The sequence below is a fragment of the Falco cherrug genome, chromosome 13, assembly GCF_023634085.1.
Source record: "Falco cherrug isolate bFalChe1 chromosome 13, bFalChe1.pri, whole genome shotgun sequence".
Taxonomy (NCBI): domain Eukaryota; kingdom Metazoa; phylum Chordata; class Aves; order Falconiformes; family Falconidae; genus Falco; species Falco cherrug.
The window spans coordinates 16,480,641-16,504,426 of record NC_073709.1 but is presented as its reverse complement, the minus strand read 5'-3'; the positions used below and the strand labels follow the sequence as shown (position 1 = coordinate 16,504,426).

Sequence of the window (23,786 nt, the reverse complement as noted above, 5' to 3'; positions counted from 1 at the left end):
CTCTAGTCCCATTTTCACTAAAAAAGGGGTCTTAGTTAATTTTCTCTTTTTCTCATAATTCAAAAGATTTTATGTTCTGAGTAGTATGGCTGCCTTATCCTTTATTGCCAGCTGGGGACTCATTTGAAACACAGTTGATCAGGGGATTGACTGGGTCAATAGAACATGTACTACGATTTGTCAGTTCTATATGTCACTGTCATTCATATACTAACATAATTTCCCTTGAATATTGTTGGTTTAGAATGTGAAATGTCTGTAAAATATACAAAAAATAAAAACTTAGTTTGCTGTCTTAATTAGCGGTCTGTCTGACTTACCTGGTGCAAAGCTAACTGAAATTTTTTTTTCCTCTCTCTTTTTTTTTTTGTTTTGTTTTTTCTTCCAGGAATCTATATCAACCTGCAGATTTGCACAACGAGTTGCTCTTATTAAGAATGAAGCAGTTCTTAATGAAGAAATTGACCCTAGATTGGTAAGAGTTGTCTGGGAGCAGAGGAAAGGAGATTGCTTGTTTAAAGTTTTAGTAAACAATAACAGTCAAATGGATGCTGAGAATTTTATACTGAATCATCCCATTAAATAGTTTTTAGATTCATGTTCCAAATTTTTCTATAAAATAACTACTATTTTTATATTTTTCTTTTGGACATAATTATAATTGAATGGACCTTTATAAAACCTCTAAAGGCTTTCTCAGCTCTTAAGGCGTCTGAGGAGCAATGGTCACTTTCATTATCATCTTTGTGCTGCTTCTTTTAGGGTGTTAGTTTGTAAATCATAGTCACAGATAACTGGATGTCCCTAAAGCTCATAAAAAATCTGCTAGTCCCTTGAAGGTAGCATGCTACTGCACTGAAACAATTAGTATTAAAAAGTTAAGAAACATACAGACACAGCCCTTCATTGAGATTGGTCAAAGGAATATTTTAGCTAGGAAGAAAGAACTCTGTAAAGTTACCATTAGGAAAAAAGGAAGACACGTAAATGAGATGCAAAAATAGGATTTCCATATTGAAGCATTAGGCTGATGTTCGCATCCCAAAGAGCAGCAGAGGAGCTCTGCAGAATGGGTTAGAGGTTTAGGAAGTGCAGAGAATAGAGGTAATAATCCACATTGGTAAAGCACAAAGCAGTGCCACATAAAGAAAACAAGTTTCTTCTTTTAATGTGCATGACAAAAATGCATTTTATTTTTAGTATTGGATTAGTCTTTCCTGTGAAAGATTTTATATGCTTCTAGCTTGTTACATACCAGATCTGTTTGAAACTGTGCTCTGTAGTGGTAAATTCTACTATATTAAGGTCTTTGTTAGTTTATTTAATGTAATTTTCTGCATTACCTGGGAAATTTCTTTCCTTTGTAAATAATAAGTACACCTATTAGGGACTGATTAATTCAACATAGTGTTGCAGATAATGATAGCTACTGGATCAGCTAGGTTGCATGCTGTATATCAAAGATGTTTTCTGATTTGGGAAGTGTTTGAGATTACACTGGTTGTACCAAAGCAGCATATGTGGATATAATGAAGAAAGAACTGTGGATGCATTTCAGCATACCCTCTGTCTTTGTCACAAAGACAGCAAATGAAAAATTAGCTCATGTTAGCTATTATATTATTCTCTTTATATATAAACAGATAATATTTAAAATGTAGTTGTTAATGACATAATTATGAATTTTTATTGAAATATTCACTCCTAAAGAATATAAAATCTGAATGAAATACTCTACTTTCAGTGGTCCTGTATTTTATGATATACTAATCACAGCATCATTCTTTTTAATGAGCAAAAACATTACCGAATTTCTAAATTACTCATGACTAATTTTTAATTACAAGTTTTATGTATTTTGTTCTCATATGACCGTCTGAACTGGCTAGGAAATGCTTTGCCCTTGAATGCTAGACTGTAGAATTCTAGATTATATAACATAAGCATTTGTTGTCTAAAAATTGGGGATTAGATGGTTGATTATTTCATTCATTGTTATGTGATAGTAATTAACATATTTCAGTTAATGTTAATGATTGTGCTTTTATTTTCTCTTGTCCCTGAAGTCTGAAGGGAATAGGGGATTCTTGTCAGTTCTTCTGCAGGTTTTTTTAATTATTATTCTATGTTTATTTCCAAACAGTTTCTAACAGCAACAACGTAACAAAAAACTAAAATCAACAAATAAGAGCAGCCAAAAAATAAACCCAGTAGACACTGAACAACTTCATTTCTGTCTGTCTGCCCTCTTTTCTCTTTCCTGTGTAGGCTTTATAGTAGCAAATCATGCAAAACATGTATTCCATGGCCACAGAAGCCTTTGATTGAGGTGGAACACATGCAGGCTCCTGAATATTTACTACATCCTGTGGAGCTATACTCCACAATTTTGGTATGTCTCGCTCTGCAGGATCATTTAGCAAGTAAAGCAAGAGTGGACTCGTGAGAGTTAGAAAACCATCCCCTCTTGTGGAAAAGGCAGGGGAACACAGGTACCTAGACTTTACATGGTTCTGTGCTCATTGTGTAATTTGTTGCCCATCTTGACTACCTAAATTATATTCCCAGGATGCAATTTGATTATTCAGTAAAAAGCTGGACTTAAATTATTCTTTCATAAAATCAAATGCCATTTATTTGCTATATTTATCATCTGTAAACTGAATGCATGCCTTATAACAGGAATGCATAATACCTCTGGATAGATCTGAGTGAAGTCTGAGTGTTGTGTAAACTTTATTCTTCATAATGGAGAGCTGACTGTATTTTACTAAGACATTGAGCTTGTTTCTGTCATACTTTTTCAGTCACTCAGCTTTGAACCTCTCTCACTTATGACCAAAGGATTTGTTTTAAACTGAAAACCAAACTTTTGAGCCTGAATTAAATCTAATCTCCCCTGGTATTTATTTAAAAATAGAAACGAAAATATTACGCCTCTGTAGATTCTTTTTGTCTTAATCTTGAAAAGGAATGTTTTATCCATATCCTGAAAATAATATTTCTGTTGTTGCCAGATTGAAGTTAATTATGCTAACAAATTTGAACATTGAACAGGGATGGTTCTGCCAGTTCAGCTTTCTGCCATACTGTACTTGAGCCCCAAATTTTATTAGATCTGTAATTGGCACAGACTACATCAGAGAGTGACACCAGAGGGAGGCAACCTAAAATCGGGTTAAAATGTTTGGCCTGTGGCATTCTTGAAGCACTCTTGCAACATTTGTAATTAACAGTTCACTACCTTAATAGATTCTTCAATAAAAGATTGTAAGTTAGCCTTTCATATTTATAGTAACAAATGTGTTACCAGTAAGTTTAGAGTTAAAATAAATAATTATATGTATGTTTAGGATATTTTGATTTTTAACATAAAATACTCATTCAAAGTTTAAGAGCCATGGTTAAATTTAAACACTAAAAGAAATACAAGTGTTTGAAGGAATTTTAACATCCAGTGAAAATGTGTCATCCATTTGAACAATCTTATTTCTAGAAAGTGTGTGCAATCAAGAATGATTCATTTTTCCTTGAAAACTTTCTTCTCTTGGAAACTTATTTTGCACATGGAATCAGCGTACTCATAGCCATCTAGAAATATCATTGGACTCCTGATCCATTTGAGCCATTATGAAGTGATGCATCTTTAAAATGACCAATCATAAAGTATCCAAGAACTTGCTCATTCATGTTTTAAACTTAGAGATTTGCATATTGTCCCTGCTTTGTAGAATTTGGCCCTGAGAGACCAGTGATTTCTAAAATATCATTTTATGCATATGCTTTTCCAAAAGTACAGGCTCCAATAATGAGCTATGAGAATTTAAAAATCTAGTACAGTTCTCCAAGTCACTTTCTCAGTCATTACTATTCATGAATACAATCTGATTTCATTATGTTGATTTATACTACTCGTTTGTTGTTAGCAACTGATACATCTTACAATTAGAGTATGCTATAATTCTAGTTAGAGTGGAATGTTACATGAAAAAGAAGAAAAGTTAAGATTAAAATACCAAGATATTGTTTTGGAATTTCTGTTTCTAAAGGGAAAGTAAAAAAAAAATTAAAAAATAAAAATAATCACTTTTGGTGTGTAGTTTGCCTTTCCCTAACACAGACATCAGTTCTATTTTAAATGTGTTTTCAATACTAATAAGCAAAACTAATGAGTCAGAAAGCTTTTTTTACTCCTAGGGCAAATTATTTTTCTCTTTTGCAAATAATCTTTTGAACTCTTTCTGTACAACCATGTCTTCTAACACATAGAATTTACTGAGTCTGGAAGACTATCCTTGTTTTTATAAATGGAAAAGAAAAAAAGTAGTGCTTGATATATTTAAGGCATTTGGACTGTTTTTTTAAAAAAGATGTTTAAAAAAAAGAGGAAACCAAAGTATAGTATTTCCATAAACTCAGCCTTGTAATGCAAAAATCATAAACTAGCTAGTAATTTGTAGGTGATGCTTGGTTTATGCCTTGCTCTTTGTAGATGATTGTCCAGCTGAAAAAGGAGATCCAGGAGTTGAAGGATGAGCTGGTGCTGGTGACTGGCAAGCAAAGAACATCAGAGCTTTCACAAGAAGAGCTACTTCAGTAATGGCTTACATTGTTTTCATTTTCTTCTTTTGTGGTGCTACTTTTCGTCAGTTTGTTGGCATAAATATTTACATTCATTTCAGAGTTTTAAATGTCTCTGAGTGCATAAATAAGTGAAGTTAGGTGCCAGGTTAGAATGGCAATTTTTCATGAAAAGCTCTATGAGGCTGCTGGCTATGTTTTTGCAGCCTCAGCTTTGAGGAAGTGAAGTAAATGCAAAGGATGGGAATGCCTTTCAGATGCCAGGCAAAAAGTGTTGTATAATAGTGCAGAATAAAAAAACCCACAACAGTCTCCTTCAAAACTGGATATACAACCTGAGTAGAATTCAAGAAATATTTTTTTTTTTTGCTGAGAAGTATCCTGCTGCAGTGTTAGTTTGACATAGGCCAAGAGAAACCTTGCATTTCTGATACACAATTAATCAGTGTCCTAAAAGCCAAATATTCAAATTTTTTACTGTGCATGCTGTTGAAAATTCATAATTAATTCACATAACTCTTGTAAAATTTTAAAGCTTTTTGTATCAAATCAGTACAGCATGTAAGAATTTTCTATGTATAATGTAGAAATATTTACTTAGGTCTAAATGTTCACAATAATGAAAGTCAGTTCCCAGTTTTGAAAAGCTAATTGATTTTGTGGAATGGACCTATTAAATCTCTGTGCCTCATCTGTAGAAAGAAAGTAGTAATTGCCTAGAGATTTGGTTTGGTTTGGTTAGTATATTAATGGTAACCAAGTTGAAGCTGTGAGAATTTTTAGTCTTATTTTAATTTCTCTTGGAATTGGTCTGGAAGAAAACTACCAGTGCTAACAAATTCCCCTGACATCCAGGGGAAATGGTATAGGGTGATAATGCAACATACTGTGTTGTGATTCATTTGGAGTCGCCACACAAGAACGATTCTTAGGGGAGGTGTGCTGTAGGGGGTTCCAGACAGAATAATAATTTGTTTTTAAATTGATGCTTTTTTAATATGCTGGAAAGAAAATCATAATTCGGGTTATTATGAATCTCAAATAATTAACTAGTAAGGAGGAATCTTACCAAATATAGTCTCATCGTCTCATCAAAAGTAGGTGTGCTTTAATTCTTGTTCTGATTCATGATACATATTTCAAGGAAGGTCAGAGCAAAATTAATCTTTGGAAGTATTCTGTGACTTTTTATTTGTTCTTTGATTCTGAACACAGATGATCAAAGGTACAAAACATGTCACTGAAAAACTCCATGCACTAAGTACATATTTATTTTGTCTGCACAAGTGTTTACCTCAGGCAGTTTTCAGTAGAAGATGGATGCCAAAACGAAACTGGATCCAGTGGCACATGTGTATATCCAATAATGTTTTTTCAATCTAATAGAATGGTTATGGTAACGCATAGATCTTTTTCTTTCTACTTATGTTTCAGGGAATAGTGTTAGTGATTGCCCTGGAAACAGCTATTAACGTTATGTTAAAATTATATTATGTATGTTTCTTGACTTAGTAAGTCAAGAAATGCCAAACATTTCTTGCAATAATGAGCTTCATTCCACTTGTTTACTTTCAGGGCATTCCAAATGAAATCAGTGGGCTGCTCAATGCAGTTAAAATTGCTAGATGTTTGAAGTTAGTATGTGAATAAGCTGTAGTTCATTCTTCACTGGTGTTTTCTCACTTAAATCAAAGAAGTTTCTTCAGGGATATTTTTTTTTTTTTATATTATTCATTTAATGGAAGGAGAAAACCCATCTGTCAAATGGGCTTTCCTCATAATCACTACAATGTCACATTGTCATTCACTCAGTTTAAAACAAAATGAAAAACAAATGCTCTTCAATTTTCTTGTGAATGCCAAATTATAACACAACACAACTTATCAGTCCTGTGAATGAAGCTACAGCTGTCTGGAATTCATACTTCAGAATTCTGTGTTAAATGGTAAGCATTTACATTACCATGCTATTTTTTTGATTTTATTATTTTATTCTCATAAATGTTAAACATACATGAATTCTGCTGCTCTCATTTTGTTTATTTAAAAAGCACAGCATAAAAAAAAATCAGCTAGACTACATAAGTGGTTCAGAATGTAGTTCATAAAATGCTTCCAAAATCTGAATTGCTTGCTTTGGATCATACCATCTACTTCCTCAGCTGTAGAGGGCTGATCTCTAAATATTTCTTTGAGCTAAAGAATTAGTTTCTTGTTTAGTAAAAAATTTTTAAAAATGTAGAAAATAGCATCATACATCCCAAATAGTAGGAAATTGTACTCTTACAGGCTTCTGCACTGTGCTTTAGAAATATAAGGCCTTCAAACAGTTTGGTTTTTTGTTTGGGTGGGTTTTTTTGTGGGGTTTTTTTTGGTTGGTTTTTTTTTTTTTTTTTTGAGAAGCATGCCAAAAGTAAAAGGGAGAGCCCTTTTTGTTTGAATCATTTGGGATTTTTTTTTTTTTTTGGTTTTGTTATAAATGAGCTCACTAGCAATTTACAATGTGTGCCCAGAAAGTCAGGATTTCAAATCAAGGTCCTGTGTTCCAGAGCACCCACGCTTCCAGAGCCTTTGCCAGTTGGAATTCTCTAGAAACAGGACCGGAAGTACTGGCTTAGCACTTTAATTTATTAATAACTTTACCTTATTTCTTTCAGATATGTATGTTATTACAGACGCTTCTATTTTTTACTTCAACAGTTATATATTGTTCATCTTACTCATGTCCTGGATTTCTCATTACTTCTTTCTGTCTTTCATTTTTCTGTTTCAACATTGTGACATCTGTATGCTATCATGGTATTAACAATATTGCACTGTTGTACAATATAGAGCTTTAACAGTTACTCATACTTAAGCTGTTGAACAAATGGTTTCATTTACAAAGCAGAGCAAATGTTATTATTTGCTGATGTCAGTGTTCAGTATCAGTTGCAAGGTGAAAGAAATAGAAGCATATTACCTTGCCTTATGTCAACACAGCTTTGCAGACAGTGGATTTGTGTGGAAGTTAGAAGGCTGACATAAGCTGTAGGCAATATTAAAGAGAAAAGAAACTACCGTAACTATAAAGTAGTCTTAAAACATCTCACATCAACATCTAACTTAGATGCCTGATTTAGAATGCTATTAAATCCATGGATATCTCTAGAGGTCATTTTTTCTATTACATGTTATAAAATCTTGAGTGGCAGCACAGGAAGTTCAGGTTCCCAACGCAGGTACCTGAGCTGGATGCTTCAAATAACTGTAAATACTTTTCTTTGATCTTGCTATCTTGTTCCAAGGAAACTGAAATTAGAAAAAAAATATCTTATTTAAAATATCTTATTTAAACTATTGACCTTGTACACTGAAACTACTTAAAGACAATTTTAAGTGTCGTTCAAAGATTAGCAAGTTTGTTTTAATGGGGGGGAGGAGGAGGCTACTTACTATTGATACTATTGTCCTGTTTTTTAATATTCAAAAGTATAGCAGTCATCTAATGTCACACGGTTTCAAGAAAGGTAATATAGTATAACTCAGGCTAGTGAGATGTATGGATGCTGTGGTTTAACCCAAATGGAAAAGATAGCATAGCTGAATTTGATTATTTAGATGTTTGAAAAAAATCTTGGAGCCAATTTCCAAAGATGTATGTTTAAAAGCATTTGATCATAGCAGCTTTTTGAACCTCACTGAAATTCGTTGGATACTTGGTCAGCTGAGTTGCTTCTGAAAGTACCACTAAATACCTGTTTGCATCTTTTGGCAGTTTAAGTACTTACTGAAAATCTCTTTCTTCTGAGTTTTTAAGTCTAATTAATAACTGTAAGTGACACAACACGAATTTTTCAAAACTACTTCTTTTGTGTTGTAAGAGTGTCTTGGTCTTCATCCATATGAGTCCTTCTGACTTCCTAAGTAGTTTTCATCCTTGTCCTATGTTAAGTTCTTGATACCTTCTCCTTAGAAGGAGGAGATATTTTTTTTTTTTAAATTTGATAAACTGAAGCTTAGTTTTCTTTTGCTACTTTTACATATACTCTAGAGATTAGAATATGACTACTGTTATGGCCACAAATACTAGCTGGCACTGAGCAGCATTTCTTTATGTATGTGCTTTTGGTTTGTTATTATAAAGTGCTGTTGAAGAAAGAAATCATCTGCTCGGCAATCGACTTGACATACTTCTTTCTGCAAACAACACGCATGTGTAGCATTAATGTAGGCATATTTTTTTCCCTGTATAAACCAGTCCTGTTCCTTTTCTAGGCCATGCCAAATCTCCCTGCGACTTAATGACACAAAGATTCAGATCTGTGTGTGTTTCATCATTGGAATGAATGATTTTCAACTGTGTAGAAACTCTTTGCATCTGTTTGCCACATTGTAGCCATCTAATTCAGAAGAATCTCCTCACATAAGGAGGTAGCAAAAATGGCTTTGCACATATATCTAATAAAAAAACAAAGGGGGATTATATCTGTAATAGGTGTATGCTTCCGTACTGTGTAGTGCGAGTATTTGTGTATGTAATGTGTAATCTGTGTGTATACTTTTTCTTTGATTGCTTTACGAAATTAGAGGCCCTATTCTTAAAATTTTTACCCTCCAGGAACTGAACTTGATAGAACTGGAAAAAAAACTCTAAATGTTTCACGTCAGCTTTGAATTTAGGTAGTCTTTCTGTATGACAGCCTATTGGCTATGTAAAGTGGCAGCATAAAAATCCTAGTTGTTGCCTATAGTAGTAACAAAATGCATGTGGCATTCAAAAATCTATTTATTTCTACTCATTATCAATACGTAAGAGTGTGCTTTAGCTCTGTTATTAGCTGCTTTATAAGCACTTGGTCCTTACTGTAAATATTTGATAATTAGGAATAGAAAGTTAGGAAAGACCATTTGGTCTAAAAAATGTGTTCATATTAGACCAATAAAAACCAGCCAACATTCTATGTTTTTGAAAATTAGTTTATCCCCATACATGTAAATCATTTACCATATTGTTGTTTTCTATTTTCACCTGTTCTTTTTACATTTCTAAACATGAGAACTTAAAATTTTTACTATGTTTATGACTTCTTGATTTTGGACTGATTTTTCTTTTGTTTTGTGCTCTATCATCACTTCCTTTTCAGGAACATTACTGATAACACTATTCAAATCTTACTCACAAGCTTTATTTTCACCATTTGAGAGAATTGCTATCCATGCAGACTTAAAAGATACTTGAAAGTTTAAAGGTCATAATATTTGCTTGTGGAAGTATCATAGGATTCACTTCATTATACCAACTCAAAGGCCAGAAGTTTTCCAAACTTCTATATATATAAAGAAAGCTCCAAAATCATCTTTGAGAGGTTCAAATTACAGCAGTGGTAAAATTTTGAAAATCTGAGGCATTTGTTTTCAAGAATAATTTAGGTTTGTAGTACTTTGCTTTCAGCTGATTTCCAATGGTATTTCTGAGGCTTTCCAACTCATTATCTGAGGCTTTTAAGGAGTTTAAGTCAACATTTTACAGGATCAGCTCCAATATATATAATATCATTGGATTAAAAATTCTGGACTTGTGCATGATTTCTAGAGTATCTGTATAGTTCACAATCTAATATTCTGTGAATCTGTTAGATAACTTGGTATGATTGCTTATTTCAGGGGTGCACAGATTAATGTACAGACAAAAAAGGGAAATGTCAGGTCAGTGGATTTAAAAAATCAGTATTAGGGTTTACATTTCCTTATACTCATTCAATTTGCTATTGCCTAGCTATATGAAATAATTTGATCATTTTTGGACTATTCTTTGTCTTTCAAGAATCAACTACGAAAACAAGACAATGAAAATATTAGAAAATTGCCCCCAAAGTTTGTGGGGTTTTGTGTGGGTTTTTTGGTGGGGTTTGTTGGGGTTTTTTTATACATAATTTGGGAGGAAGTTTTCAATTAAAAAAAAAATTGCATATTTTATTGAAGTTCTTGCAGATCTACTTCTGTTTCATTTTACCCCATCAAGAATATTGTGTTTGGCGTTTTGTCTTACAGTTATTTGTAGTGCCTAGCTGGAGGAATGTCTGACAGAAGAGTCAGTTCATTTTCCATCTGTCTGACTGATTATGCCATTGAGAATGACATTGAGAAGCAACTAGTGTCTCGGAACCTAACCTTTAATTTCCTAAATAGGGGGAAACCCCCCCCCCAAAACCAAACCAAACCAAAAAATACAAAACCCCACAAAAGACACCAAAAAACCTCCATCAAAAACCCTACCCAAATCCTCAAAAAACACAGAAGTTCAGCCACCTGCAACAATTAATTTAGTTTCACCCATATCTTTGTTTCTTAAAACACAGTTGCTGGTATAACTCAATACCATTATTTATAGACTGGCTTAGAATACATTTTCAGTTTACAGGCTGAAACAGAAGCTCACAGTGAATTTGTAGCGTGCAACTTTACTATTACTCAACTTCCTCATACATACACATGTAAACACTTCATATTGAATTGTATTATGTTTAGACTTTCATCTCTTTGCAATCAGTAGCAGAAAGGGGATCTTTGTCTTTCTTGTCCTGTAATAATTTTATTTTCAGTTGTTAGAGCACCATATAGATATTTAAAGTGAAAAAAAGTATAAAAATCTTCCAGACTCTAGACACAGAAGACTCTCAAGGACTTAGTGCTCTTACTTCCCTGCTTCAAGACTGCACCAAATCAATGCAGCCAATTCCAAGGCTATGTTAATAAAAGTATTCTTACAAATATCTACTGAAGGAATTGTTCAAAGGCTTAGATAGCTGTTTCTGTTATTTAGTTACCATGATTATTATTATTTCACCCAGGTGTTAGCACACATTTGTTAAATTAAAGCTTAATAGTTTTTTTCTGGATACTTTGTCTTCTTTGTCATGCTGTTAGCAACAATCCTGGAGATACTTTCCCTTCTTTCTCCTGTCCTCCATAGTGCTCTTGATAAAACTTGCTGCTTAGCATCTCTATGGTCCTGCCATACTGATGCACACTTACTAAATATAATGACAATTCTGCTTCAACTTTCATGCATTTTTAGATAAGAAATATGTGGAGATGTGGAGTTACTTTTTTTAATAACATAGGCATCATTATTAAAGATAATTTTCAAAATTAAGATATAAAGAAAAAATTGATATGGAGTATGTTACTGATAGGAAAGCTATTGCAAATGTCTAGGTAAGCAAATTTCTTTAATTGAGGCAACCTCCCTGATTATCTCAAGTGTTTCAGTAGCTTCTTTGTTTATAGCCTATTTTTCATAAACTTGGATTTCCATTTTGCTTGTCACAAAGTTCACAGCTGACACTCAAAATTAATTGGTCTTTAAGTGAACTTAATTTTGATACATAATATACAGTGTCAGTGATCAGGGGTTAAAAGGCAAGCTCTCCCAGAAATGAATCATGGCACATGAAGCAAGGTCAAAATGAGTCCTTCCAAATCTGTGTTTTGAGACCATGCATCCTGCAAGCTATTGAGAGCTGTAAACTTTAAAAACATACTCTCAGTTGGCTAGGAGTGCTTCTCTGATGCGTTTCAGCTGTGTAATTTGCATCTTTGTTCATGCAAACATATGACTGATTCAGAAGTGGATTTTTTTTAAAAGGATGGAAGTCTTATTTAATGAACGGGTAAAACTGAAGTAGCACAGTGCAACTCCAGAATGATTAGATGAGCACTATCAGAAAAATTGCATGAAATCTAAAGTAATGTGAATAGAAAACTTTTGTGATTTATGTGTGGTCTAAATGGTAAGCAGGCTTCATTAAAAAAGAATTCCCGAAGGGCAGAAAGTTACAGGAGAAAAATATCGTTGGTAAGGTAAAAGCTGTCTGTGAGCTGCAGTTCAGTGTGTGTTTATATTTGCAAAAAAAACTATAAAGAGGGAAATGCTAGAGCAAGAATTTGGGACTGATTCACAGTCACTAACCAGAGAGCACTGTTTAACAGGTTTCTATCCCAACTGTTTGTAACTGTTTGACAGTGAGTTTTCTTCCCAGCATCAGTATGAGAACAGACTTGTGCTTGACACAGCTTGTGTTTTCAGCCTGGTGTTGTGTTTCAAACTCACCTGGATTAGCACTGTAATATTTTCCTTTTGTACTTTCTTAGTATGTGTAAGACCACTACCACAGAGTTTTAAATTAATCTCAGAAATGACATGATACTGTTCCCTTGGCATTGACTTAGAATTTTTTTTTTCTTTTACTTATGTTTTCTGTTTTGTTTTGGTTTGGTTTTTTTCCCCCAATGAGCACTGAGAAAGAAAACACTGTTCTTTGTTTACTGCTGTTTTTCACAGAAAATGGGTCTTTGTTTGATACTTCCATATTTTTCCTCCTTCGGGGAATTTCTGTTGGGAAAACTATTCTTCCTGATACAGCAGGGTTCTGGCAAACAGGCTTCAACACAACCTTGCTCTTATTAGTATAAGTTAGGCCTCCTATTCTTAGGGCAGAACCTCACAGTCCTAAAAGGAAGAATAGAAATGTATGAAAAATACCCTTTTTAGGCTTCCTCTTTAATAACATTAAATTATAAATATTTAATGGTCTATAACTTCCTTTGCCTAACAACATACAACAGAAAAGGAAAAAAAAGGGAACCATTTTGGATCTCCAGAAGTTAGGAAAGACATCTTCATCTGACACTGATTTTAAACATTTTTTCTTGTCACGTGAAATTAGCTATGATTATCCCTGCTCCAGATTTGATTAGCACAAATTCTGCATGGAAACATTACTGAGTGCCTTAGTAAGCTGAAACTAATGAAGAATGCAGCAGCTGGCTTGCTTATGTTATTAACTACAATAAATAACAGACTATTAGTTTAATAATTATTTCTACATAGACATAGAGATTTTAGCATTTCTAAAATATACTTTTAGGGGTGTTTTATATTTGTTTAGTACTGTCAGTGCAAGTGTCTTGTGGCTAGGTACTTCTAGTTCAGATTCAGATTTTCTGATGTAACTCACCAGTATAACAAAATCCCCTCAAATTTAAATAAATTGACCATCTTACGTTAAAAGAATATCAAATTCTGAAATAAAGATACATGCTGCATATTTCCACTGAAGCAACTAAGTGTGTCTTGTAAGCAATTCAGTAATTTTAAATTCTGCGTTTGTAGCTAAACCCATAATTAGGTATCTATTGAATTTCAGTTTCCATCATTGCTTTTTCCTATCAAGCTGAGTGTACTTTGACTTTCTAAGCTAAGCAGTGAGAAGACTGGGGGCTAAGTATTTTTTATAAAGAACTCTCCAGTGTGAAATAGAATTCCTGGTATTGATCTCCAGACAATAGTATAGAGACTATCTCTTTATTCAGGTTTCTTCTCCAGTGAGTGAGAAGTATTTGTTACTAGGCTTTGTGTTGTTATTTTATTACTTGATCTTTGCATTGATTATCTTTATTTTAATTTTCCTTGAGAGATTATACTTTTTGATACTGATGGGTATCTTGCAAAGTGCTTGTAATACGCTCGTTTTGTAAGTTGGTAATAAAAAGATAGAATACCAAAACAGAAAATTATTTCTTCTGCAGTCCATCTCTTATATAATGACAAAAAAGTCTAGCGCTGCTGTAGTGCCTACTCTTCATAAATAAAGTCAAGAAAGAGTGAAAAAAAAAAACCCAACCCAACCTAAACCTCATACTGCTAGCAACAAAGTTTGTAAATACTGCGGAAGGGGCTTTTGTATGTTTTGTGGTTAATTTAATTTTTTTCTGCTTGATCCTAGCTGGTTTTCATTATAAGCTTCAACAAAAGTGTCTTGGGCTTTTTTTCCTCCCCTCTAGTTTATGACGTACCTTGGTACCCTCAACCATGTCATAGAATCTACATACATGTACATCTGTGATTTTTCAAAATTATTTTCCTAATGACTTTTAGCAATAGGTGTAGTGGGAAAATTAACATTCAGCCTGGGATGTTTTGGGAGAAGAAAAGCTCAGTCACAAATATAGAAATTTTTAATGTATGTTATGTATCCCATGCCAAGCATGCTCATTCCTTTTGCAAGTTCATTTACAAAACTCCCTTCTTTGGGCAGGTTTATTTCCTAATTTCTGTTCTGGAAAGGCATGGAAATATTAATCATTATCCTTGGCATAATAGGAGAAGCTGGTCATCAGCTCAGGTCTTTTTGAAACTATACTTATCAATTTTTCCAGGAAATAGAACATGCTGTCTATCTAAGAGGTCTAAGTATATGGTCTCAGGACTGAGCAACAGCAACTGACCAAAAATACTTTGTTTCCTATGTTCTTTTAGTTATTCTACTATGACTGAGTTGGAAAAGGTCCTCAAGAAAAAGAACATTGTTATTTCACCTCATGATTTCACATTACCTTTGCTCTGCCACATACACATGACTCTGAGTAGGCAACTAAAGATTTGCTAGAGGGTTTTCTGGATTTCTTGTACTTTATGGGTTTCTTGTTCCTCTTGAACTTCTAGGCCCAACTTTGTTCAGTGCTGGGCTATTTTATGTGTTTTTCTGGTTTGCCTCTTGCTGACTGTTCTTGCAAAAGTCTTTAGTTGGAGAAAAACTGTTTAATATGCATTCCTGTGGTAGATAACTAAGGAACAGAGTTTAGGTGACTATCTCAGAAGATATTATTATTGCTAAGGAGAAAGGTATTATCCGTCTGTTCAAGGTAACTGAATGAAACCAAAAGCCCTGTCCATTCTCCCTCACCTACAAGAAGGGTGTTCTCACTCTGCCTCTTTTGATGGGAGGATGACTACAGCCTGTGCCTGATGCTTTGACTAGAAAAAATGTGTTTGAGCTGTAACCATAGATGCCCTATATGAATTTCTTAAATCTTTTACAGCTCTATTTTATGTAATTCTGTTCTTTAGGTTTTCATACATTCCATAGATTTATTTCTATTTTAATGAGTATTTATAACGATAAATACAATAAAGTGTTTGAGTCAGGAATAGGAGAAAGAAAAGGATATTCTTCTTGTAGAATTGTATTTTCCTTTGCTTCCGAATCACCTAGCAAGCAGATCTACCTATCTAATATATGTTAGGAAAAAGGAAATGTACAGTCAGTATTCCATTTTTTTTTTTATTCTCTGTCTTTTTTTTCCACTCCTCCTGTAAGTTTTTATTGTCTCCTTGATTTATTCTGTGAATATCTCTGAAAATGAAATGGAAGTAGCATTGGGGTTTTTCATTTGTAAAGCAGCAAATCTGCCATTGTATAAATTCATAAGAGAATTTTTCAATTGTTTTCATAATCCTTGAGCTGATAAATTATTTGGACAAATATTTTCAGTTAACCAAGACCTGTTCATTAAGAAGAGAAACTCCAAGTTGCATCTGTATCACACTGTCAGGTTTTTTACCTTTGTTTAATACTTCAGTATACTGGAAGAACTCCTAGAATATCCAGTGTTGTCAGACTGTGTGTTTATTTTAGAAAGAGTTCTGGTAATTTCTACATGGAAACCTAAAAAAACATCAGGGATGCAGTGATTTCTTTTGCTGTTATTCATGGGGATTTTCATTGTTGCTTTTCTTTTTTTATTTTTTTTTTCTTCAGTGTTTAGGCTAGGTTGGCCTGTTCTTGTTCTAATTCTTAAAGATGAAATTTTTAAAATGTATCTGAAAATACACTGAAGAGTCTGCTGTTCCCTATAATTGGCAAAGAGCTTGAATTGGTTTATAATTTCTGATTTATTTTCTGCTATTTCAGACTTGACTCAGTCCTCTGGTGTTCAAATGTGTTTTGGCTTCTTCATAGTCCTTGGGACACAAAAAATGAATTGGGCTGTTGTGTTTTTTTAAGAATGCCAAACACATTAAAGGTAATGTAAGAGAAAGGAAATAGCAGCTCGTATCTATAACTACAGCTTTTCTATTTTGCTAATCTTGACAAATTAACCTTGTCTCTTGACTGGCAAATAATAATTTTCAAAATAGAGCATTATTTTACAGGAATTATATATTCTTTTCCTTCTCTTGAAGTATTGTAACTTTCTGCAGTGTTATTCCAGTAATGATAATGGTGCAAGTTAGTGTAATTTTTTTGATTGATTCCCATAGTCTAAATCTGTGGTAGTCTGAGTATGGCTAAATCCCTGGCAAACAGGTAATCTTAGTAAGGTTAAAATATCTCCTCTCTAATTTCTAGTTCAAGATTAAAGGCCCATTTTTATAGATGACTTCATATAGTCAGTCTAGACAGTCTAGTTATAAAAAAATATTATTTTACTTGTTTCCTTTTACTTACTGAAATCAGTAAGGTGCTTAAGATATTGACAAATACTGACTTTCTCTGTGTCTGTTTAATCACCATCACATACTCATTAATAGTATAAATGCCTCTCTTTTCGCAGTCCTTACAGAAATGCCTGCCTGCACATATGAAGAATTAATTCTCTTGGTTGTTGTACATTGTGCGTCTGCAGAGTATGAATAACTTCTTGTACTACTGGCCTCTGTTCTGTTGGACTCTTCATGCAGAAAGAATCATGTAGCTATAAGTAAAATTTTGGTCTATTACCCAGTAATTTTTGTAGTCTCTTAACTTGAGAAGCAAGTCAATGCCAGTAATGCTTCTGTAACTAATATTTCTCTTAAAATAGCCTCTCCCTCAAGCTCACATTGACTTAAGGGAGTGTTCTATAAATTCAGAAGTCAGGAATTTTGCACATATAATGAATGGTATAGACAACATATTTGTCTCTTGTTCTTTAACTGAAATAATGAAAATGGGAAAGCACAGTTTATCTGCAACTAACTGAGGGTTGCTGTCTTCTTTTCTCTAGTTTTTCTCCTGTTTTGAGAACTGACACTTTGTCACAATGAACTCTGGAGGAGATGAATAACCAAACCTGCCTGTTATGGTTTCCAATGTTCATTACAGCATTACAGCTACTGATTTTCAGATATTTATATCCTGAAAATGATTTATTTTTTTCTGTTTGTTGTGTATCACATTGTTTCACCCTCCAGCAGGCAATTGTTACTACAGTATAGTAATGTGAGGAATCTCAGAAAGAAATCTTCAAAAGCAAGGTGATATCCCAACCACTACTTTAGGGTCAACTTTAGATACTGTGATATTATAATGCCTAAAATTTTTGTATGTGGTTGCAGCAAAGTAATTCAGATAATCAAATGACAACAAGATTCCCAGTCCTGTAACTGGTTTGGGATAAATTACTATTAAGCGACATTCAGAAGGCTTCCATATAAAGTGAGGAGCTGAGCAAAACTATTTCAAAAGAAACACTAGGCACAGAGATGATTCTGAACTCCTGCCTTTCTCTGGCAGTTGGTCACTTTATGCTGGTACTTTAGATACCTTTGCTCACTCAGGTTCAGAACCTAAGTTCATCTTCTGAGGATAATAACTTAAATAAACATTCAAAATCATAGTATTACACTGTACAGGCATATGGCTGTCATTGTTGCCCACCGTTTGCCTAGGAGGTTAATGGTAACAGCATTTGTCAGGCATGAAAAAGCTTTTAATCTAAAACCAGTTGATGGAGTTCCAACTTGCACTTTCTGTTTCCTAGAAATTTACCTTAGTAAGTGGATTAAGGGCTAATTTTATTTTAAAAATCATCTGCTCTTTTTGTTGATGATTTGCCACGCACTCTGGAATGCAAGACATGGAGAGCTGGTGGCAGCATGCATCTATCCATATAGCTGTGACATCCAGCCCAGAGGCATGCTGTATTATACTTGTGTAGGTTTCCAGTCTTCATATTTTAATTTGGTTTTAAAAAATCAAGAGGATGCTTCTGTGTGCCAAATTTTCTTATGAAGACTGAATTACTGAAATAAAAATTGCTGCTCCCTAAGGAAGATGTCAGATGTTTTTAAATAAGAACCAATTGCAAGAGAATAAAATACTAACTAAATTTCATTTATCAGAAGAAGAGCAGTTAGGTCTTTCAGAAATCTATAAATACCTTCATCAAAAGATAAGTCCCTTTGCTTGGTGATCGGAGCAGGTAATTTTATGTATGAAAGCTATGGTATCTGCTGATACTTGTAATAGAAAAGAAAGTAGATTGTTCTTTTGCACAAATAATCATATATGTTAAAACATCCTGTGCCCAAAGCTTCTGAAAATCTATTCTCATGAGAGGGCAGGCTTTAGATCTTTTCAGTTGAGATGGTAAAAGAACAGAAGGTTATAAAATAAATGAGAAAAAGAAAAGATTACATCTTAGATGCTTTTAATTCTAGAACAATTCCTTAGCATGTGCAAGTATGTCCTGATATGGAGTTGTAGAATCTGCAAATCCAGGTTTTAGTATCAGGAACAAAAGTACATTTCAATTATATGGACCTTGAAGGAAAATCGCCTACCAATATCATTCAGCTTAGTAAATCTTGTGTTGTGTTTGACACGTTACTTTACATAGTTGTCTGCTTGGTTGTGATTTTTTTTTTTCCTTAAAAATGCTTTTTGTTTTCAGGTTGGATGAGTTAATTGAAGCATTTCTTGAAGATAATGATCCTGATAGCACTCTGGATGTTGGTGCTGACATGCACAAGATCAAGTATTGCTTTACTCGTATAAAGGTATTTCTTATAAACATAGACAAAAATGCAACTGGAGCTGAAAATAATTGGAAGACATTCATAGCTGAAAAGTGTCAAAAGAAAGGCAATGCAGTTGAGAGGCATTGGAAAAGGCTAAGACAATTGAACTGGGAAGTGTATGGAGGACTGACAGGAATTCAAAATTTATTTGGAAAAATTCAGCAGCATTTTGTGGAAACCGGCAAGGATCTCAGCATGCAGTAAATTGTAGGAGGACACTGGAAGATATTGGAAACAACACAGACAAGTTATTCGTAATGGATAGATGTATCTATCTGTATTCGCATTACTATGGAGGCTTTATTTGGGACTAACTACATTGAAAGATATAAAAGTGTAAAACAACTATATCCCCAAATCTGTTATACTAACTCTCCTGATGGTGTTGTAAGCGCTTCTAAATCATGGAGCAAACAAGATATACTCAAACTGAGAAGGACAAGTAAAATTAACGGGGAAAGCAATGTATTTTGGGATATAGTTTTTCAATATGGACATGTATACACTCCTGATTTTTATTTATTGTCTTTAAATAATTAGGGTTTAGTTATATTGTTAATACTGAAAGTTCTGTGATAATACAGAACATGGGAATTTATTTATGTGTAGAAAGAGTAAAGTAAATCATACACTTGGTAGTGAAGATCAACAAGTACAACTTGTTCCATACTTGGCACAACACATATAACTTGACAGTCGACTGGTCGCATCATTTCATTCTGTCTTTTCTACCATAGTTAGACAGTCTCAGAATAGAATAAATACATAGCTGGAGCTCAAGTTGAAAGTGCCCTTTTTTTTGTTTCTTCTAATAGCAACTAATGAATCATTCAAAGATTTCTGATAAAAAACTTATCTCACAACACATCTCTGAAGAAAAAGACACTAACAAAGAATCAGGAGGAGAAGAACTGAAAAGGCTCAAAGAACTTCTGCAGCAAAGAGACAATGAAATCAGTATCCTTTGTGAGGAAGAAAAATAACATTTGGATTTGGGCTGATCTGTCTACAATGGTTTTTGTGTGTGTGAGATAGGCATGAACTGTGTGGAAGGAAATTCTCTCTACTGACCCCACTGGTTTAAAGCAATTACTCAGTTCCCAACTTCTATGTGGCCGAGCCCCTGCTTTACACCTGCTTCTATTTCAGTTGTGACCCAAACCAAAATCCTGGATCTGAGCACTACTTAGCTTCAGAACTGTCCAACCAAGATCCAAATACTGTGCTTCAGACCACTCCTAAAACACTCTCCTCAAGCAAATTAAAGCTTTTTGTAGAATGGGAAACTCTGATGCTATATAAAGACCAATTTATCACCCTACAAAGAACAGAATTTCCTCTAAGTGTTATTTTTAGCCAGATGAAGTGCTACTTTGGGGGCTGTTGGGCTATTTGCCTTTAGAATAAATAGAAAAGTTGTACTTTTTACATGCAACTTTAAAAATTAAATTAGACCTGAAGCTTTTTGCATATAAAAATATTAAACTTCTCAGACGTGCTTTGTCCATTTCAGTGCCTCACAGAAAACACATGAGTAGCTGCATTGTTGCGCAATGGCTGGAAGTTATTTTTAGCGGGTTGACAGAACTGTGGTCAGATGGCAGCACCACTATGCCCCTAACTTTGTGGCTACTTGGTGGATAAAATTTGAATATGGCAGAGAACTGAAAAAAAAGTTTTTGAGTTTATAGGTAACAGATTCTTTCACAGTTATTAGTAAAAAGCAAACACACTTGCATTCTTTGTGCTCAGCAATTCCAGGTCAATTTTATACGTCAAATGAGAATGGCATTTTACTTTGGGATGTAGCATATTACCAGTCTGAACAGAGGTGGCAGGAAAGCTTCTTTATTTCTGCTCCGTCACAGAAAAAATGTTCATTTTCCAAGATGCACTTTCAATAAATCCAGATATAACACTGACTTATCATTCCTTTTTTTAAAAAAATCATTTTTAAGATCTGCATTCCCAGTAACATTTCTTTCTGAAATAAATTATTTCATTAGTATGAGATTGATAGTGAAAAAAAGCAAAATATCTCTATCTAATGCACTTTTGCTTGATAGATATATATAGCTTGGTTTGCAGGGAAGAAACTTGTGTAAATCCATGTTAGAGTTATATAGGAAGACTATAAGAACTAAGACTTTGAACACAACACTGATTTACAGAGTCTGGAGCGGCTAAGTGACTGTACATCATCATTAGAAAATTAATAACATGTCTAATGTGATGAAGTGGTGAGCAGTATGGAAGCTATTTAGTCAAACTATGAGGTCCTTCTTGCCTATGGTAGCTAGGAGCTATCATAACAACTGAATTGTAAAGTATTTTATTATTACTACCTAGTGCAGTTAATAATATTCCCCAAAGACTACTTCGATTTTCTGCTGTTCATTTAGAAGATTAATTAGGATTAAAATGAATAGCATATCAAAAAAACATATCACAGGGACTCCTGTGGTTTTGGCTGAATGCAATTTTCATCAAAAGCCCTCTACAAGTTGTTAGGTGAAACGTGTTTATACCAAACATACTCCAGTAAATACAATGTTAGTGGAAGAAATTTCCTAAAGACCTCTTCTGCTTTTTAATAAACCTTATTGTGAAAGCTGACAGATGTAATGCACTTAACAGACTACCTGTAAATTAAGGGTTTTTTTTTCTTTTGTTCTGAAATTTTGCTTATCACAAAATTGAAAAGGGGAGTGTCACACAATGGCAATAAGATACTAGAGTTTTAATTCCTGTCTGTCTGTAAATGCTTTTCTCAGGCATTGATTGAATGGAATCAACAATTGTGGTCAATGTGTAAATTTCAGTAAAATTTAGTAAATTTTACTGTTTAGTAAAAATGAATCTGCTGTTTGGAAAAACTAAAGTGAATTAATATAACTACAAAGAATATGCCTAACTTCAAATTCACATTCACATATAGGATTCCATAATGTGAATTGTTCCACTTGGGAAAAAAAAAAAAAAGACTTAGGAATAAATGAAGATGATTGTTGCTTTATAAAAAAAAAGGGTAATTAATGATTTCCTTAATGTAACTTCCAGATATTCTGGTAAATATGCTAAAAAAAGGAAAAAAGACAGCAGGAGATGCTCCTTTCCAGGTTAATGCTGCCTCTGCTGGTTGTACAGTCTTGGAGCACTCTCTTCCTATAAACTTGGAAGAAAATCGGGGTCCGTCTAGCTGTTCTAGTATGAAGCAGGCAAAAGATTTCAGCTCTTCAGTTCATAGGCTTCCTTTTCTTTCAAGACAAACAGGTTAGTGTAATTAAGTGAGCAGTTATTAGATTTTACAAATGGTTTACAGCTTGTCATTCAAATATGTACCAGAACAGGAAAGTTTTATTTTCAGTATCAGCCGTATTGGTCTCTAATTCTGTATTCATAAATGCAGGGATTTAAATTTATAGCCCCTCAAGGTGCTGATGGCTTTTACAATCTGATTTGAATACTCTGTTGAATATCCTGAAAATCCAAGTATACATTTAGTTGCTGGCCCTTGAATCTTTGAACACATTCTCAGAAAAGTGTTTTTTGAGCGTAACTAATTAAAAAGTATTAGGAAATAATAAATTTCTCCTGGAAGGTTTGAAAATACCGAGTTTTAACAAAGAAGAAATCCAATAAAACCAATTTGTTTTCTTTTTTTTTAACCTTTCAGCCTAGGAGAGAAATCTTACATTCAAATAAAATGAAATGTCATTAATTATGCTTCTAGCTCTGATACCAGATGGTAAACATGAAACTTTTTGTGATCATCTTTAAGATTTTTAAATATTTATTATACACTTTAGATATCTGGGCTTTATTTAGCATTTTTAACAAACCTTGGTGATTATTTCTATTGTTAAAAAAAAAAGAATATTATTAAGTAAACTGAGACCTTAGTTCCAGAAATGACAAATAGCTCCATTTTTATACATGTGAGTGGCTTTAGTGATATGGTACCTTTCTGGAGCAAGACCTTAGTAAGTGTGAATAAAGTAAAAATTCTTATGCTGATGTATTTTTAAAAAATATATATTTTAATTATTTCTCAAGTGGTTTAATAATTTACATCATTTGCAATCAGTTAGGGCTGAGCATAAATAATGAATTCACTTAGGATAGCTAACGCACTCAACACCATTTTACCAAGTGCTGTAACTCTGTCAGCAGATGAGTACTATTTGTCCATAGGTGACTTATGAAAGGTTTTTCTCTCTTATGGTAAAGCCAGTGTATTGTTATTCATGCTTTATTCTAATTGAGCTGTTTTGTAAAATTTAATAGGTGAGCATATCAAATACTGTTCATTGAAAAAAGAACTATTTGAGACAGATGGCTGGCACAGGGAATCTGCTGCAATGATGAAGTATTGTCTTTGGTAAATCAATGAGTAAATGTAATTGATTCCCATCTTGTTTGGATAATGAGTTGTAAATTAATATCTGTCTGGGATGAGAAGATAGTATGAGTATGTTTTGACATAAGACATTTTTTTTATGCGATTGGATTGCACATTATATGGTTTTCTCATTCTGAAAGTAGCTGGAAGCTTATTCCCTTCTTTGCACTCCTCTTTTCAATCAGTTTTGAGTCA

General features: G+C 33.6%; 1 protein-coding gene across 1 annotated transcript in view; it reads left to right on the top strand.

Annotated features, from left to right (window-relative positions):
• KIF6 (kinesin family member 6) overlaps positions 1-23,786 on the top strand; it is a 158,308-nt gene that overhangs the window by 48,279 nt on the left and 86,243 nt on the right. Inside the window, 4 exon segments of the mRNA XM_055725880.1 lie at positions 389-475; positions 4,493-4,596; positions 19,063-19,168; positions 20,005-20,155. Of these exon segments, the coding sequence (XP_055581855.1) occupies positions 389-475; positions 4,493-4,596; positions 19,063-19,168; positions 20,005-20,155 (448 nt within the window).